Source organism: Dendropsophus ebraccatus, chromosome 10, assembly GCF_027789765.1.
Source record: "Dendropsophus ebraccatus isolate aDenEbr1 chromosome 10, aDenEbr1.pat, whole genome shotgun sequence".
In the NCBI taxonomy this organism is placed as follows: Eukaryota; Metazoa; Chordata; class Amphibia; order Anura; family Hylidae; genus Dendropsophus; species Dendropsophus ebraccatus.
The window spans coordinates 18,298,751-18,316,658 of record NC_091463.1 but is presented as its reverse complement, the minus strand read 5'-3'; the positions used below and the strand labels follow the sequence as shown (position 1 = coordinate 18,316,658).

At 38.0% G+C, this 17,908-nt stretch overlaps 1 protein-coding gene and 1 long non-coding RNA gene across 3 annotated transcripts in view; one reads left to right on the top strand and one right to left on the bottom strand.

Moving 5' to 3' along the window:
* The window catches only part of LOC138802604 (uncharacterized), a 110,936-nt gene that overhangs the window by 42,902 nt on the left and 50,126 nt on the right, over positions 1-17,908 (bottom strand). The gene's annotated exons all lie outside the window — the stretch shown is intronic.
* LOC138802602 (myosin-1B-like) lies at positions 3,895-16,375 on the top strand. The gene is made up of 39 exons (XM_069986086.1): positions 3,895-3,950; positions 5,609-5,821; positions 5,909-6,052; positions 6,767-6,923; positions 7,019-7,046; positions 7,137-7,251; positions 7,403-7,495; positions 7,591-7,654; positions 7,739-7,837; positions 7,980-8,083; positions 8,176-8,314; positions 8,412-8,530; positions 8,623-8,772; positions 8,856-9,026; positions 9,107-9,413; positions 9,507-9,577; positions 9,696-9,783; positions 9,944-10,061; positions 10,191-10,314; positions 10,402-10,538; positions 10,623-10,878; positions 10,958-11,200; positions 11,285-11,461; positions 11,554-11,699; positions 11,797-11,887; positions 11,972-12,361; positions 12,442-12,568; positions 12,822-12,940; positions 13,035-13,231; positions 13,331-13,514; positions 13,604-13,769; positions 13,912-14,036; positions 14,128-14,436; positions 14,605-14,808; positions 14,893-15,189; positions 15,272-15,376; positions 15,461-15,556; positions 15,648-15,782; positions 16,227-16,375. The coding sequence occupies exons 2-39, from the start codon at positions 5,621-5,623 to the stop codon at positions 16,242-16,244; spliced, it is 5,814 nt and encodes a 1,937-aa protein (XP_069842187.1). The 5' UTR covers positions 3,895-3,950; positions 5,609-5,620; the 3' UTR covers positions 16,245-16,375.

Below are 17,908 nucleotides of genomic sequence, written 5' to 3'. Positions count from 1 at the left end.
GGCTGTAAAATGAAGTGTCATTAAGTGTTTTTTACAGTATTTTGGCACATATTTTGATTCATAAATGGCCCCAAATACATCCCAATTACATCAATTTTGGTCTATAGCTATTGCTACAGTCTAAAAAAAACCTTAAAATACGGCCAAAAATAGTGTACATAAAAAAAGAGAATGTACAACGACAAAAAAGTCAGCTAGTGGGGGTGTCTCAAAACACACTTGTGCTGTGACCATGTGGTCCCTCCTGTTCAGGACGTCAAGCCGCTTGATGAATGCCCACTTGTAGCGGCTAAAGTATCCCTGAGTCAGTAGTCTGTCAAACAGTGTGACACGCTGATAATGAGGATAACAGGAGCTGTTTTCCATTAACCCTTGAGCTTCAGCTGTGAAATGGTAAAAGCTTCAAATACCCGCTCCAATTTAGTGTACGCTCTGTAAAAAAAAAAAGGAGCACTGTTCCAAAAATTTGTTAGCGATGAACAGATCTGTCACTAAGATACTTACATGATATTTAATATCCCCGATTATGAGGTACTAATCCTAAATCTGAAAGCAAAGAGAAGCCTCCCCACTGAAGACATTTAATAACTACTTAATAAGCTAGTAGAGTTGTGGGATCTATTCCTGGATACATAATATGTACTTCTTATGAAGGAAACCATACAGTTGTAAACATGTACAATAGACGTATACACATCTACTGATGTATCCTATTTATTTGCATCAATGACGTTTTTTTCCGAAAAAATGGCAGCCTCACATTTCCGAGTCGTTTCCGAGTCCAGCCTCACATTGCTTTTAAAGAGAATTTAAAAAGTTTTATCCCTAGTATGGGCCATCAATATTAGATTTACAGGGATCCAAAGTCTGGAACCCTTCAAACCCTTTGAAACACTTGTGCACATGTAACCTCTGGTCAATGGACTTTAATCTTGTCGTATTCAAGCTAAAGGGGCAGCGGCTCAGTTTCTTGCACCACCATTACAAGAACAAGTGAAGGCAAACATTGAAGAAGCTGTGGCACTTGTGGGGCATACAGGTGTCGTCACCTTTCCTACGAAGATGACCCTATATGTCCTAGCCTGACAGTTTTTGTGGCCAGCAAACTGGTAAAAATGGGGCTAATTCTCCTTTATAAAAGATTATGAGGCATGTAGGCTTTTAACATGCCAGATCCTTTTTCTCAAGGGAGATAAGTTGCTGTCAGACATGAGTTTTAACATCAGGGATGGGGAACCCTCGGCCCTCTAGCTGTTGTGAAACTACAATTCCCATCATGCCTGGACAGCCAAAGCTAAAGCTTTATATATCCAGACAAGGTGGGAATTATACAGGGTGGGCAATAAGTACGGATACATTGTGAAAAAAAATAAAGTGGTTGCTGATATCACCTTACCATTTGTGGCATATTAGTACACTAAAAGGGGAAAACATTTGAAACTAGGTAACACCCATGGCGACCTTCCTGCCATTTTGGATTCAACTTTACTTTTTTCAATGGGAAGGAGGTCATGTGACACATCAAACACATAGGGGGAGATTTATCAAACTGGTGTAAAATATAATTGTCTTAGTTGCCCCTAGCAACCAATCAGATTCCACTTTTCATTAATCACAGGTCCTTTGGAATATGAAAGGCGGAATCTGATTGGTTGCTAGGGAAAATTCTACTTTATTCTATTCTATTTTATTGTAGCTTTATTTATTATTGAGTTATTGACATGTTTCTTATTGTTACAGCCATTGACATGTCACAGAGGTTAACCAACGCAGTACCCGGGTCTTTGCAGCAGACGTCAATTCAAGAAACCCTACAAGACCACCCATCTCTCATGCCACAGTATGTCCCTGGAGTGTGGCATCAGTTGAACGTCCATTTAACCGATACTGGCTACACATAGATGGCACCCTTAAGGACAGAGCCAACTTGCATTTTTGCACTTCTGTTTTTTTCCTCCTTGTGCTTAAAAGGCCATAGCACCTGCATTTCTTCACCTACAGACCCACATGAGCCCTTATTTTTTGCGCCACTAATTGTACTTTGCAATGACAGACTGAATTTTTTCATAAAGTACACTGCAAACCCCCCCCCCAAAAAAATTCAATGTGTGGTGAAATTGAAAAAAAACAAAACAACGCATTTTGTTTATTTGGGGGGGTATGTGTTTTTGAGCCGTTCACCCTGGGGTAAAACTGACTTTTTATATATGTTCTTCAAGTCGTTACGATTACAACAAATTGTTACATGTCTAACTTTTATATTATGTGATGGCTTGTAAAAAATTCAAACCATTGCTCCATTCCCAGGCTTATAGCGCTTTTATCCTTTGGTCTATGGGGCTGGGTGAGGTGTCATTTTTTGCGCCATGATGTGTTCTTTCTATCGGTACCTTGATTGCGCATATGCAACTTGATCACTTTTTATTACAATTTTTCTGGATTTGATGCGACCAAAAAATGCGCAAATTTGCACTTTGCAAATTTGCACCAAACATGTTTGTTTATTTAATTATTTTTATTTATAACATGGGAAAAGGGGGGTGATTCAAACTTTTATTAGGGGAGTTTTTTTTTTTTTTTTTTTACTAATATTAACACTTTTTTTTCCTTTTACACTTATATTAGAAGCCCCCCTGGGGGACTTCTAGTATAAGCACTGTGATCTCTCATTTATCTATACTGTATATAGTAACACAGCATAGATCAATGAGATAGGCACTCGATTGCTTTCGACTGCTGCAGCCGGCATGAGGGACGGCAGGAGCGCTTCGGCCGGCCCCCCGAAGATTACATCACTGTCAGAAGACGGCGGACGGGGGTCGACACGTATCAGGTATGTATAATGCACTACACTTCCGGGTCCACGGGCAGGGGTCGGGGAACACGGGGAAGGGGGCCATTCACATACATAACATACATTACAAAGTTGTATAAATTTGTAATGTGTGTTATTTTGTGAATAATTTCTTAGCGCCGCACTACCCCTTTAAAGAGCCAGTGACTGGAGCAGAAGTGGACGTGCTGAAAGTGACAGAAAAAAAAGTCCTGTATAAAAAATATTATTATTTTGCTATCTGTTTAACAAAAAAAAGAAGTAAAAACATATGTTAAATAGTTTGGAATAAGGTTATCCTTCAAAAATATAAAGTAAACTTAAATGACTGCTTTGTTTTATTGGGTAAAATTATATTTGGTTTAAAAAGAAAGGAAAAGGAAAGAGGAATTCCAGTAAATAAACCTGCCCCAAAATATACTGTAGAGAAATGTAAGCTTGTCCTATAAATAGTGTAAATAGTAAGAAGTAAAATCAACAGGAATTACAATTTGTTTCTAGTTTGTGAATGCAAATTTGAGTGTTTCTATAAAATATTACTGGGTTGTATGATTGCACAGGGCAGGTGCAGTGTATCCAGACCTCCTACTACATTATGTGGGTTATTTTTACTTGTGATGCACTGACAATTTGGGCTTGTTGCACACTTAAGGAAATGTGAAGACACTTCCTTTCTTGTAGTGAGCTGAGTAGGCAGGTGGGCTGCGCTATATAAGCAGGCTAGAGGGTCCTTCGCCTGTCACATTTGTGTTGGTGGTGAGTACTGTGCTCTGCGTATTTTTTCAATGTGATTACATGTCTTAGAGGAAAAAAAAATCTGGTTTATATAAATATTAACGGAGGTGTAAATATTTAAAACTGCACCTCCTATGATGATACTAATTTGCCGAAAAGAAAAAAATATTATAAATTCCAGAAATAAGCCATAACCACTGGATGACCTCGGTATTACTGTAGTCCAACCCTAGTGGTTTAAAGGTCCCTTATGTGAATCTGGATAATAGTACATTTTTAGAATAATGAATTATGAATTTTCACTTGATTTCATCCACAATATTTGCTTCTTTCCTGCAGAGGGGGATCACCACTTTTTTTCCACCCTCTTCGACAACAAAAGGTGAGTCTTTACGTTTTTCTGTTGTCTTGAGTGGTCATTTGGGCTAAAGGACCGCAATGTCATTAGAAAAATCTGTATCCAATATACTGACAATGACAGATACCTTGGTGGAACATATATATATATATATATATATATATATATATATATGTCTAGTTTGTGCCTATCTGAAAGAATAGTGACATTTTTTTTTGCCTTAATTTTTAAAAGCCATACACTATGCCGATAAATGTCCCTACCCTGTCACATACTTACAATAGACTTCTATTAGAGAATTATGTTTACATTATTATATATGCAGTTGTGTAGCTCCATGCTGTTTTCTTATCACATAACAGCTGATACTATTTAAAGCTATGTTAATATATGTTAAGTATATTTTGAATTACTCACTGTCATTGTTGCAAATTGCAACACCGGCCGTGATCGATTCAAAATATACGTTGCATTAAAGTCAATGGAATCCCGGGCGGAGTGTATACACACAGTATACACTCCAGCCGGAATTCCTAGCGGACGCACGAAGACTGACATGTCATTTTCTGCAGCTGCATTTCATTGAATAGTGGCAGCACAAAACTGACAGAGCAGAAAATGTAAAGTGCAGCTCCGCTTTACATTGTCTGCAATGGTGAATTGGGATGCGGCAGCACCTGACTGCACCCACATCCCAATTCAAAATAAATGAATTTCATCTTCACTCACAACGGCCGTTCTGTGACACAGCTGGGTCACAGAACCAATGGTGTCTTACTTAGTGTGAACCTGGCCTAATAATGTGCAAAAACAATATCAGACCAAAATCTACAGACATGTCCAAGGGGCTTACTTTTGGCATAGGTCTTTCCCTTTAGAAATATTTAACTATTGTACAATATACGGGTCAATACTTGTAAAAATAGCTTTTAAGGGACAAAATTAATACTATACATGGGGACATTTAAAGTGCTTGCTACACAAAGAAATTTTGGGGAAACATAAAATTTATAACATTTTACACCCATTATTTCTAGCTAGCACATTTTTTTTTATGGCAGTTCCCATTGCACACAATGTTTGATATTGTTGTGCGGCTCATGAATTAATGCATTTATTTATATTTATGGTTTTTATTATACCAGTTAAATTGGGAAAAATGCATGTTATATATAAATGTAACAAAAAAACTATTAGACTACATGGCAGAACAAAAAAAAGAATAGCGAAAGTCTCCCAAAATGGTATAAATTCTTGTTAAAGGGATACTCTGGAAACAAAGCAGAAAAAAATATTATTTTTGCCAAAGCATTGCTTTAATAAAATAATATTACTTTGTAATATAAACTTATGGAAAAAAAAGATAGTGTTTTTTTCATAGCCTCTACCATTGAGTGGTAGCAGTAAGGAACGAGACAGCGAACCACTTCCTAACACAAATTTTGGTGGTAGCAGATGAGTCTAAGTTGCCCCTTGCAAAGACAAAACTATACATTTATTTAAGAGAAATTATCTTACAAAGTAATGTGCATAAACACAGGTGCACAAATTACGTTAATATTTTAAGCAGAAAATTTCTAGGTGGCTTGTCTTTCTGTCTTTCTGTCTTTTGCCAGTTCATGATGAATTTTCTGTATAAAGGTAAATGTTGTGAGTTCTGTATCCTACGTTATCTCTCGCAGAAACCAGCAACCATGGGTGACAGTGAGATGGCCGTTTTCGGCGATGCCGCCCAGTATCTCCGTAAAACAGACAAAGAAAGACTGGAGGCCCAGAACAAGCCCTTTGATGCCAAGAACACCTGCTATGTAGATGATCAAAAGGAACTCTACGTCAAAGGTTTAGTCACCGCTCGTGAAGATGGAAAAATCACTGTGAAGACTGATGATGGGAGGGTAACTATTATAATATATAAACTTTATCAATGAGATGACATATAAAGTAATCTTTGAGCATCACTAAACATATTGTCCTCTTTCTAGACTGTAACAGTAAAGGAAAGCCAAGTTTACCCTCAAAATCCTCCAAAGTTCGACAAAATTGAAGACATGGCCATGATGACTCACTTGAATGAGGCTTCTGTGCTTTATAACCTCAAAGAGCGTTATGCAGCCTGGATGATCTACGTAAGTTTAAAAGGTTCTTATTACTATAGAGTTTGGCAAAGATTTAAAAGATCTATAGAGTTTAAGGCTATGTTCACACTGCGTATGAGTCCGGCCGCATTTCGTACGCCACCGTACATGTGCGGCTAAAACTATGGGCGTGGGAAAAATCAACATGCGGCCGGATGCGTACGAACTGCTAACATACGCCCGTAGTACAGTTATGCTTCCCTAGCTTGTTTCGAAGCGATCTGAAACAGGTCATTTACTTGGAAATCTTCGCCCAGCCCAATAAAACTCACAGAACCTTTTGGTTCGAAAAATCAAGTTCAATTTGGCTGAAATAAGTACTTCGTACGGGACCGCATGGAAATCCACGGCCGTGAGTTTCAACATTTCCGTTCTCAAACAATGGTCTTGTTCATTTTTCACGGCGCCGTATATGATCCGGCCGTAAGCTCATACGTAGTGTGCATTGTGCGGGCGTATATCGTATACCTTCAAGCGAACACATCAACCTCAAAACTACGTGCGTATATTCGCGGTTCGCACTACGGCCAGAAACATACGCAGTGTGAACATACCCTAAGATAGTGAAAAATCTACACCATTACATGGGGCTGTATTATTCCAAATTTTGTGAAAAAGTTTAGACAAGTAGAACAAAATTTACATTAGTTGGGGAACATGAATAAGGAGACAAATATGTAAAATACTGTATTAAATGTGTTACAGACCTATTCTGGGCTTTTCTGCGTCACTGTCAACCCCTACAAGTGGCTGCCAGTGTACGACCCTAAAGTGGTAGCCGGCTACAGAGGCAAGAAGCGTATGGAAGCCCCACCACACATCTTCTCCATCTCTGATAACGCCTATCAGTTTATGTTGACAGGTACACACTCCTTTGTCAAAAATTAACATTATAAAAATAGCTCCACTAGATATCTTATAATCTATATGTAAAACCTGATACCTTCTTTTTGACAGATCGTGAAAATCAGTCTGTCCTGATTACGTAAGTTACATAAATGACATATTTCTCAAATATTAAATGTCTATAAAGTCTACATATTTATAATGTATCTGATCTCCTCTTTATCTCCAGTGGTGAATCTGGTGCTGGAAAGACTGTAAACACCAAGCGTGTCATCCAGTACTTTGCAACAATTGCAGCTCTGGGAGATTCAGGAAAGAAGAAGGAACCCAGCAACAGCATGCAGGTATGGATTACTTGGAAGCATCTCCTCTAGTCAAAGTTTCCTGTCCAGGAAAAGGCAAACCAGAAATATAACATATATTCAGAATTCTTTATGTTACATGCATTATCCACAGTGCAGAATAAAGAAGTCATTTACTGTTTACACTCTTTAGGGAAATCTGGAAGATCAAATTATCCAGGCTAACCCTCTGCTGGAAGCCTTCGGTAATGCCAAGACCGTGAGAAATGACAACTCCTCCCGTTTTGTAAGTATTATAGGTGCAATTTCACACATACATTTTATGCATTACAAAAAAAAACTATTTATAAGCTTTCCAACTGTAAACATTATCTTGTTTAGGGTAAATTCATCAGAATCCACTTCGGAACCACAGGAAAACTGTCTTCCGCTGATATTGAAACATGTAAGAACTGAATTTTGCATGTTTCTCTTACGTATTTTGGCATATGACATGTACCGTAATGTCCCTTTCTTTATACAACTATAGATCTGCTGGAAAAGTCCAGAGTAACATTTCAGCTTTCAGCTGAAAGAAGCTACCACATCTTCTACCAGATCATGACAAACAAGAAACCAGAGGTTGTTGGTAAGTTTAGTTTTCGAAAGAGACTCCAAATCTGAAAGGACTTTAGATAGATCACAAATAGACCATAGATGTAATTAAGAAAATTCCTAGAACAAGCATTGTGTCTTGTTCACTAACTTGGTTATGTTCTTATTGTATTTAGAGATGCTTCTTATCACCACCAACCCATATGACTACCCTTGGATCAGCCAGGGTGAAATCGTTGTGAAGAGTATTAATGATGAAGAGGAATTTATGGCTACAGATGTAAGTGTGTGGTACTTGAAAAACATATAGGGTTAGTGACTCACGATACAGGTTAGTGACTGACGTTCTCATAATGTATTATATTCTAACAGACCGCTATTGACATCCTGGGATTCACTCCAGAAGAGAAGGCTGGCATCTACAAAATGACTGGTGCTGTCATGCACAATGGTAACATGAAATTCAAGCAGAAGCAGAGAGAGGAACAGGCTGAACCAGATGGCACTGAAGGTTGGCACTTATTTTTAATATGCAATAGGATAACCGTGAAATGATCTCTTCTAATCATCTAATTACAATAACATGGTGCTATGTGTTCTAAATGCAGTTTCTGACAAAGTTGCATACTTGATGGGCTTGAACGCTGCTGACTTGCTAAAGGCTTTGTGCTATCCAAGAGTAAAAGTCGGTAATGAATTTGTCACCAAGGGACAGACTGTACCACAGGTACTTTAGGAAGAAACAATTTATAAAGGCATATAAAGGTGACAAATTTAATAAACCTGTTGGTATGAACACTGTTGTACTATCCACTTTAGGTATACAACTCCGTCGGTGCCCTCAGTAAGTCTGTCTTTGAGAAGTTGTTCTTGTGGATGGTCACACGTATTAACCAACAGCTGGACACCAAGCAGCCCAGACAGTTCTTCATTGGTGTGCTGGATATTGCTGGTTTTGAAATCTTTGATGTGAGTATTTAACCTATTCTGGCCTTATTACACTTCTGTCCATGCCAGATTGTAGTTTCTCATATAATTTTTCTCAATTACAGTTCAACAGCTTGGAACAGCTTTGCATCAACTTCACCAATGAGAAGCTGCAGCAGTTCTTCAACCACCACATGTTCGTCCTGGAACAAGAAGAATACAAGAAGGAAGGTATTGACTGGGAGTTCATTGACTTTGGTATGGACTTGGCTGCCTGCATTGAGCTCATTGAGAAGGTAAGCTTACCATTTCTTCTAGTCTGTATTAAAAATCTATGTTACTCAGGAGCTCAATAAAATTTCTTGTGTGCTTTTAGCCCATGGGCATCTTCTCCATCCTTGAAGAGGAGTGCATGTTCCCCAAGGCCACTGACACATCCTTCAAGAACAAGCTTTATGAACAGCATCTTGGCAAATGCAAGAACTTTGAGAAGCCCAAGCCCGGCAAAGGAAAGGCTGAAGCTCACTTCTCTCTGGTGCATTATGCTGGTACTGTGGATTACAACATCTCTGGCTGGCTGGACAAGAACAAGGATCCACTGAACGATTCTGTCATCCAACTCTACCAGAAGTCTTCTGTCAAACTGCTGGCCTTCTTGTATGCAAGCCACGGTCAAGCTGAGGGTAAGGAGCTGATTAATATGCCCTTTGTATTGACAGTGTGTAGTTAGTTTGCTATATAAAGATGATCCCTAACACTTCTTTACTAATATTTAGCTGATGCTGGTGGCAAAAGTGGAAAGAAGAAGAAGGGAGGTTCCTTCCAGACTGTGTCCGCTCTCTTCAGAGTCAGTATAAAGAATTATATAACTTTGTAATTTCATATGTACATGATTTACTGTAATATGGGATCTTCATCAGACTTCTCAATTTACTGAATTGTGTATTATTTTGTGTTTGCTTCAGGAAAATTTGAACAAGCTGATGACCAACTTGAGAAGCACCCATCCTCACTTTGTGCGTTGTCTGATCCCTAATGAGACCAAGACTCCAGGTATTGATTTATATATTATATTTCAGTGTTAAAATAGAGGACATTAGCATTTAATGTAATTTTTTTCCAAAACAAAGTTTATTGAATATTGAAAAATTACAAATCCCTTAAGGGGAATTGTTTTATTGATGGAATTCTCAAATGAATTGTATGCTCTCAGGTATCATGGATAACTACTTGATCATCCACCAGTTGAGATGTAACGGTGTATTGGAAGGTATCAGAATTTGCAGAAAGGGATTCCCAAGCAGAATCCTCTATGCTGACTTTAAGCAACGGTAAGTTTAATTTTCTTCTGCCAAAATTCATTATACACATAAGTGTAACCATTTATAGAATTCCACTTATCTTATATTATATCTTACAATATGATTTACTTGTTTTTTCCCTATTGCTTTTATTTTTAGTTACAAGGTACTGAATGCCAGTGCCATTCCCGATGGACAGTTCATTGACAGCAAGAAGGCATGTGAGAAACTCTTGGGCTCAATTGATGTTGATCACACACAATACAAATTTGGACACACTAAGGTATATAGCTAGTAACTGTCAAACATCATGGTAAATTTATCTCTTAGTATAACTATAATCTAAAGTGTTAACTTTTCATACCTAAAGGTGTTCTTCAAAGCTGGTCTTCTGGGTACCCTGGAAGAGATGAGAGATGAAAAGTTGGCCCAACTTATCACTCGCACTCAGGCTCTTTGCAGAGGTTTCCTGATGAGAATTGAGTTCAAGAAGATGACGGAGAGAAGGTATTTTTTTTTTTCAAAAGATATTGTTTTTGATTAATACTTGTGTATCTGTAAAACCTTACACAAAATGTTTTATTCAAAAAGGGAAGCCCTGTATGTCATCCAGTACAATGTCAGATCCTTCATGAATGTCAAACACTGGCCATGGATGAAACTGTACTTCAAGATCAAGCCCCTTCTGCAGAGTGCCGAGACAGAAAAGGAGATGGCAAACATGAAGGAGGAGTTTGAGAAGACAAAGGAAGCTTTGACTAAGGCAGAAGCCGCGAAGAAACAGCTAGAAGAAAAACTGGTTGCCCTTGTCCAAGAAAAGAATGACTTGCTTCTTCAAGTCCAATCAGTAAGTATATTTGCATATATCCCTACATCCGATCACATCAAATAATTCAGCACGCTAATATGAATTTTAATTTCTGTAGGAATCTGAGACTCTGAATGATTCTGAGGAAAGATGTGAAGGCCTCATCAAGAATAAGATCCAGTTGGAATCAAAGATCAAGGAAATCACTGAAAGACTTGAGGATGAAGAAGAAAGCAATGCTGAGCTCACTGCCAAAAAGAGGAAATTAGAGGATGAATGCTCTGAGTTGAAGAAAGATATCGATGACTTGGAACTTACCCTGGCTAAAGTTGAAAAGGAAAAGCATGCCACAGAAAACAAGGTAAAGTCAACAATTAGAATGGACTTGCTTTTCAATTTATTCACATAATATGTTTGTAAGCTATTAAGTGTTTGCTAATTTCAGGTTAAAAACCTTACTGAAGAACTGGCAACTCTTGATGAAAATATCTCCAAAATCACCAAAGAGAAGAAGGCTCTCCAAGAAGCTCACCAGCAAACTCTTGATGACCTCCAGGCTGAGGAAGACAAAGTCAGCTCTTTGACAAAAGCCAAGACAAAGCTGGAACAACAAGTAGATGATGTAAGTAGTTGAAAAGTATTTCATTTATATCAATACACAATTTGGATGAATGCCATTATACAGCAATTAAATTACATTTTCTACTCATGTAGCTGGAAGGTTCTCTTGAACAAGAAAAGAAACTCCGTCTTGACCTTGAGAGAGCTAAGAGAAAGCTTGAAGGTGACCTCAAACTATCTCAGGAAACAGTCCTGGATCTTGAAAATGATAAGCAGCAAGCCGAGGAAAAACTTAAAAAGTGTGTAGTTAATGTTCTATATACTTAATGTTCTTTTTATGCAAAAAGCCTTTACATAAAAATGATATTTATAATGTGCCATCTTTTTACTTCATAGGAAAGACTTTGAACTTAGCCAGCTGCAAGGAAAGATTGAGGATGAACAATCCCTGGGAGCACAGCTGCAGAAGAAGATCAAGGAACTGCAGGTAAAGCCCTAGAAAACAAGATTACTATATAATGTCATAAATCAAGGATTTTATAACATATTATCACTAACTGCTGCTTTCTAGGCTCGTATTGAAGAACTTGAAGAAGAAATTGAAGCTGAACGCGCTGCTCGCGCCAAGGTTGAGAAGCAAAGAGCTGATCTTTCTAGAGAACTGGAAGAAATCAGTGAAAGACTTGAAGAAGCTGGAGGTGCCACATCCGCCCAGATTGAGATGAATAAGAAGCGTGAAGCTGAGTTCCAGAAAGTGAGACGTGATCTGGAAGAAGCCACCCTTCAACATGAAGCTACAGCTGCTGCCCTGCGCAAGAAGCATGCCGACAGCGTTGCTGAACTTGGTGAACAGATTGACAACCTCCAGCGCGTGAAGCAGAAACTGGAGAAGGAGAAGAGTGAACTGAAGATGGAAGTTGATGATCTTGCCAGCAACCTGGAGAGCATCTCTAAAGCTAAGGTAAAGCCATTTCCTAAATGATCTCTATAAATATCCTTGTGTTATGATAAAATTTCTTACTTTAATGTTTATGTTTGTAGGCCAACCTTGAGAAGATCAACCGTGTTGTTGAAGACCAACTCAGTGAAGTGAAGTCTAAGGATGATGAACACCAGCGTGTGATCAATGACCTTTCAGCTCAAAGAGCTCGTTTCCAGACAGAGAATGGTAAGTTTTCTGTTTACACATCATTTAAAAGAGAAAGCATTTAATTTTTTATGTGGTCATCAGTCAATTAATATAATGGTATTGAGAAAAATGATACTTTATATCAGATTATATAACTCTGATAAAACAAAGATGTGGTTAATATTTAAATTGAACACAAATGCAGGAGATAATCTCATAAAATAAGAGATAGACAGCTATATTCTTAAAAAAAAAAAATCACAAAACTTTAAATTGCTTTTTCATTTGCTAGGTGAGCTGTCCCGTCAACTTGAGGAGAAGGAAGCTCTGATTTCTCAGCTCTCCAGAGGAAAGCAGGGATTCACCCAACAGGTGGAGGAGCTGAAGAGACAACTTGAAGAGGAAGTAAAGGTATTCAGATAACCTTATTTAAATAAAGTTGATTACTGCACAAACATTTGAAGACACAATGTTTTAACATGCAAATTTTCTGCATATATTTTAGGCTAAGAATGCCCTTGCCCATGCTCTTCAATCTTCCCGTCACGACAACGACTTGCTCCGTGAGCAATATGAAGAGGAACAAGAAGCCAAGGCTGAACTTCAGCGTACTTTGTCCAAAGCTAATGGAGAAGTTGCCCAGTGGAGGACCAAATATGAAACTGATGCCATTCAGCGCACAGAAGAGCTTGAAGAGGCCAAGTTAGTTTAAAGACCATAATTGTCATTAAAATAAAAAAAATCTAAATACATTTTTAAATACAGACAACAACTCCTTTGACACATTCAATGTATTTATAGGAAGAAGCTGGCTCAGCGCCTACAGGATGCTGAGGAACAGGTAGAGGCTGTGAACTCCAAGTGTGCCTCCTTGGAAAAGACCAAGCAGAGGCTGCAGGCTGAGGTGGAGGACCTTATGGTTGACGTGGAGAGAGCAAACGGTGCAGCAGCTGCTCTTGACAAGAAGCAGAGGAACTTTGATAAGGTAGAATCGCCAACCCCCCAGTGCAATAATGTTTGAATTCAGATGATGTCCAGGCACACAGACTATATTCTATGAAATCATTTTTTAAGGTCCTAGTTGAATGGAAGCAGAAGTATGAAGAGGGACAGGCTGAGCTTGAGGCAGCTCAGAAGGAAGCCCGCAGCGTCAGCACAGAAATCTTCAAGCTGAAGAATGCTTATGAAGAAGCCCTGGAACAGGTTGAGACTCTGAAACGTGAAAACAAGAACTTGCAACGTAAGTTTATTTCTCAATTTCTTTTCACTGATATGTTCTAAATAGTTGTTCTACACTGAGATATTAAACTGTTTGACAAGAAGAATTAATAATGCTTTATCAAATTTAAACAATGTTTATATTTATCTCTTCTGGTTTTTAGAGGAGATCTCAGATCTGACTGAACAGATTGGTGAGGGTGGAAAATCTATCAATGAGTTAGAAAAGGCCAAGAAACAGATTGAGCAGGAAAAGAGTGATCTGCAGGCAGCTCTGGAGGAAGCTGAGGTATGTTGCTTAAACCTCACAATGTGACTTTGTGAAGATATATAATGTGGGCATAATGTATCACTAATATTTATTTACCTTACTTTTAAAGGGATCATTGGAACATGAAGAAGCCAAGATCCTTCGCGTCCAGCTTGAGCTTAACCAGATTAAATCTGAGGTGGACAGGAAGGTAGCAGAGAAAGATGAGGAAATTGAACAGCTAAAGAGAAACAGCCAAAGAGCAATTGACACAATACAGAGCACACTAGACTCTGAAATCAGAAGCAGAAATGATGCTCTCAGACTGAAGAAGAAGATGGAAGGAGACTTGAATGAACTTGAAATCCAACTCAGCCATGCTAACCGCCAGGCTGCAGAAGCACAGAAACAACTGAGAAATGTGCAAGCACAACTGAAGGTATGCCAAACACCATCTCCAATTATGTGCCATGTATAATACCAACCTCCAGTATGCATAACCACCTGCTCTAATGCCAATGTCTTTGTCTCTACATAATCTACAAAAGTGAAATTGTGACAAAGTAGTTACACAGTTCATCTATTTTTTTTAAATACTTTTTAACAGGATGCTCAATTGCAATTGGACGATGCCCTGAGAGGACAGGAAGATCTGAAGGAACAGGTTGCCGTCATTGAACGTAGAAACAATTTGCAGCAGGCTGAAATTGAAGAGTCTAGGTCTGCTCTGGAACAAACTGAAAGATCTCGCAAGATTGCAGAACAGGAACTTCTGGATTCCAGTGAACGTCTTCAGCTTCTGCACTCTCAGGTAAGGTCTCTTGCTAAGCTGCAAGAACATAAAAAAAATTCATATAGACCATGTGCAATATCAAAATTATATTTTCTCTATCAGAACACCAGCCTGATCAACAGCAAGAAGAAGCTTGAAAGTGACATTGCCCAGCTCCAGAATGAAGTTGAGGAATCAGTTCAGGAAGCAAGAAATGCTGAGGAGAAAGCCAAGAAGGCCATCACAGATGCTGCTCTTATGGCAGAGGAGCTGAAGAAGGAGCAGGACACTAGCGCTCACTTGGAAAGAATGAAGAAGAACCTTGAACAGACAGTGAAGGACCTGCAGCACCGTCTGGATGAAGCTGAACAGCTGGCACTGAAGGGTGGCAAGAAGCAGCTTCAGAAATTGGAAACCAGAGTGAGTACATTTGGTCTTCAGAAAAATGCTTAAAGAATTAAAAAGAGCAAAACTGATATCCTTATGCTATTGCAATCCTTAGGTCCGTGAGCTTGAAAATGAGCTGGACAATGAACAGAAACGTGGTGTTGAAGCAATCAAAGGTGTTCGCAAATACGAGAGGAGAGTGAAGGAACTGACCTACCAGGTAAAATTACATTTCAGACAAAAAGTTTTAATTTATGAAGTTGAATTGCTGAAATATTAACATTTTTTGGTCTTTCTTTAAAAGACTGAGGAAGACAGGAAGAACGTCCTCAGACTTCAGGATCTGGTCGATAAGCTGCAGCTGAAGGTTAAGGCCTACAAGAGACAGGCTGAGGAATCTGTAAGTAGAATCTAATTGTTGAAAACAGTAATTGGTTAGAAACAAATAAAAAGGTATACAATCTCTGATTATTGTGTGCTTCTATTTCCAGGAGGAACAGGCCAATGCTCACCTGGGCCGCTTCAGGAAAGTTCAGCATGAACTTGAGGAGGCTGAGGAGAGAGCCGACATTGCTGAGTCCCAAGTGAACAAGCTGAGGGCCAAGAGCCGTGACATTGGTGGAAAGGTAACAACTGAACATAGTAACATAGTTTGTATGGCTGTATACATATATATGCATCCACTTGTCTATTACCCTGCAGTGTTGATCAAGAGGAAGACAGCCCCGTATGAGACAGAAAAAATTCTTGCTGACTCCAAATCTGGCAATAATAATAAATCTTTGGATCAGCAACCCTTTTTCAGAATCTAGTGACTGCTGCCTGTAGTACTTTTATACTTCAAAAATGATTACAGGTCTCTTTTGAAATCTTTTTAGTTATTTCCCATGACAATTTCCTCTGGCAGAAAGTTCCATAGTCTCAGTGCTCTTACAGTATATAACTTCCTTGTATGTTGATGTAGAAACTTTCATTCACCTAGATGTAGAAGACGACTCCTTGTTACAGATATATGTCTCACTTTAAGTAACATATAAAAATAAAAATATTTTTTTCTTTTTTACCTGCAGAAGGAAAGCGAAGAGTAAAGAGTATGAATGGCTGAAGATTCGGGAAATCTCAAAATGGGAACTTCTCGGTTGTTAATGTTGTCTTCCCCTATCCCTTAGTGTTTTATTTATCTCCTTAATAAATTTCATATGCAAAACTTTTAAAATTGTGTCATATTGTGTTTGTACAGTCCACAAATCACAATTTTATTACAACTGGAATCTGTAGTCTTTTTATTCTATTAGTTGAATTATCTGGCATTGTCTCATGTAATATATAGATAATGGGTGTACAGTGACAGTACAGCTGAAGTATCAAACGCAAGCAAAGAATGAAATACTATGAAAGAACAATTCAAACTGTACAAAACACTTAAAGGGAATGTGTCACCTAAATTTTCCTTTACTGATTAGAGTCATATACAAAAAAAATAGTTATTTTATTGTAATCTGTTACTATCTTATGACATACATTTTTTTTCTATTTCACTTTCTGTACATTATTATGGAGGCTGCCATATTGCCTGGGCTGTTCTTAACAGCCTTTAATGACATGCTTTACAGAAAGTCTGAAGGACATAGATTGCAATAGACAAATTATGTCTCCTTGAGATAAATGATTACTGAGCGTGCTCTATGACTGCAAGATTTCAGGATTATTTTTTAATGTAGAGAGAAAAATAAAAAAAAAACATTAAAAAATGTCACAAAAAATTCTTTAAAAGAATGTTTAACCTAAAAACCTAAAAATGTTTAACCAAAAAACATTATTTAAACTGATGACAGATTTTCTGATGACACATTCCCTTTAATTTGAGTATTAAGTGGTACAAGATGCCTAACATTATGGAAGATTTATCACCTGTGTCATATTGGGTTAAAACCAATAAAGATCACAATTGAGAATGAACCTGTTAAGTGTACTGTTCTGCAGTATCTTTGGTCATCATGCAGATTCTAGTTTAGGAGGACTTTAAATATCTGTTCCTTTTGGGCTTAGGAATCCAGTAGTTGTCTTGAATCAGTAAATGACTGACAGCATATTTTGCATGAGCACACATACCGGGTAGGACCGCTCATTGGACCCAGAGTTAGCAGAAATTTAAATAACTAAACAAAACTATATTTGCAATGTGCTCAGCACCCCCTGCTGTATTATATAATGCACTTTTATTAGGAAAACCATGAAATTTATTGCAAATAATGCAAACATGGTGCTTGGTAAAATATAGTTTAAAAACCTATTGAACTAGGAGCTATATCACAAGTACTATATGTTTCCTATTAGTATAGTGCCATCCATTACATAGTTAAAAAATTATTGTTACATTTCCTTTTAAATAAATTTGTCTACTTAGGCTCGTACATACAAATGAAAATTTTATCAGCTAGTATAAAAGACAGACAGAGCGAGCACTCCCAGGACTCCCAATTTTTGTGAACTAAATAAAATTAAACATTCCACTCTCAGCATTGTCAGCGTACACTACAGATACCCCAGTGAAAAAAATGTAATCTGTATGGAGAATACCCCCCCTCAGTCATCACAAGGCCACGCCTAGGCGCACATCTATCATGTCTAATGATAAAATTGTTCCTACTCCATTTAGATCCCTAAAAGGATAGGAACATTTCAGGAAACCTGACTCCTTGAGATATTTTTTTTCAAAAATGTATCTGACATAGCATTTGATTTATTAGGG

Excerpts from the sequence above, each read along its gene's own strand:
- LOC138802602 (XM_069986086.1), top strand. The coding sequence starts at position 5,621 with ATGGGTGACAGTGAGATGGCCGTTTTCGGCGATGCCGCCCAGTATCTC. Across the intron at positions 10,315-10,401 it reads ACAAATTTGGACACACTAAG|GTGTTCTTCAAAGCTGGTCT; the intron begins GTATATAGCTAG and ends TCATACCTAAAG. Across the intron at positions 14,037-14,127 it reads CAGCTCTGGAGGAAGCTGAG|GGATCATTGGAACATGAAGA; the intron begins GTATGTTGCTTA and ends TTACTTTTAAAG.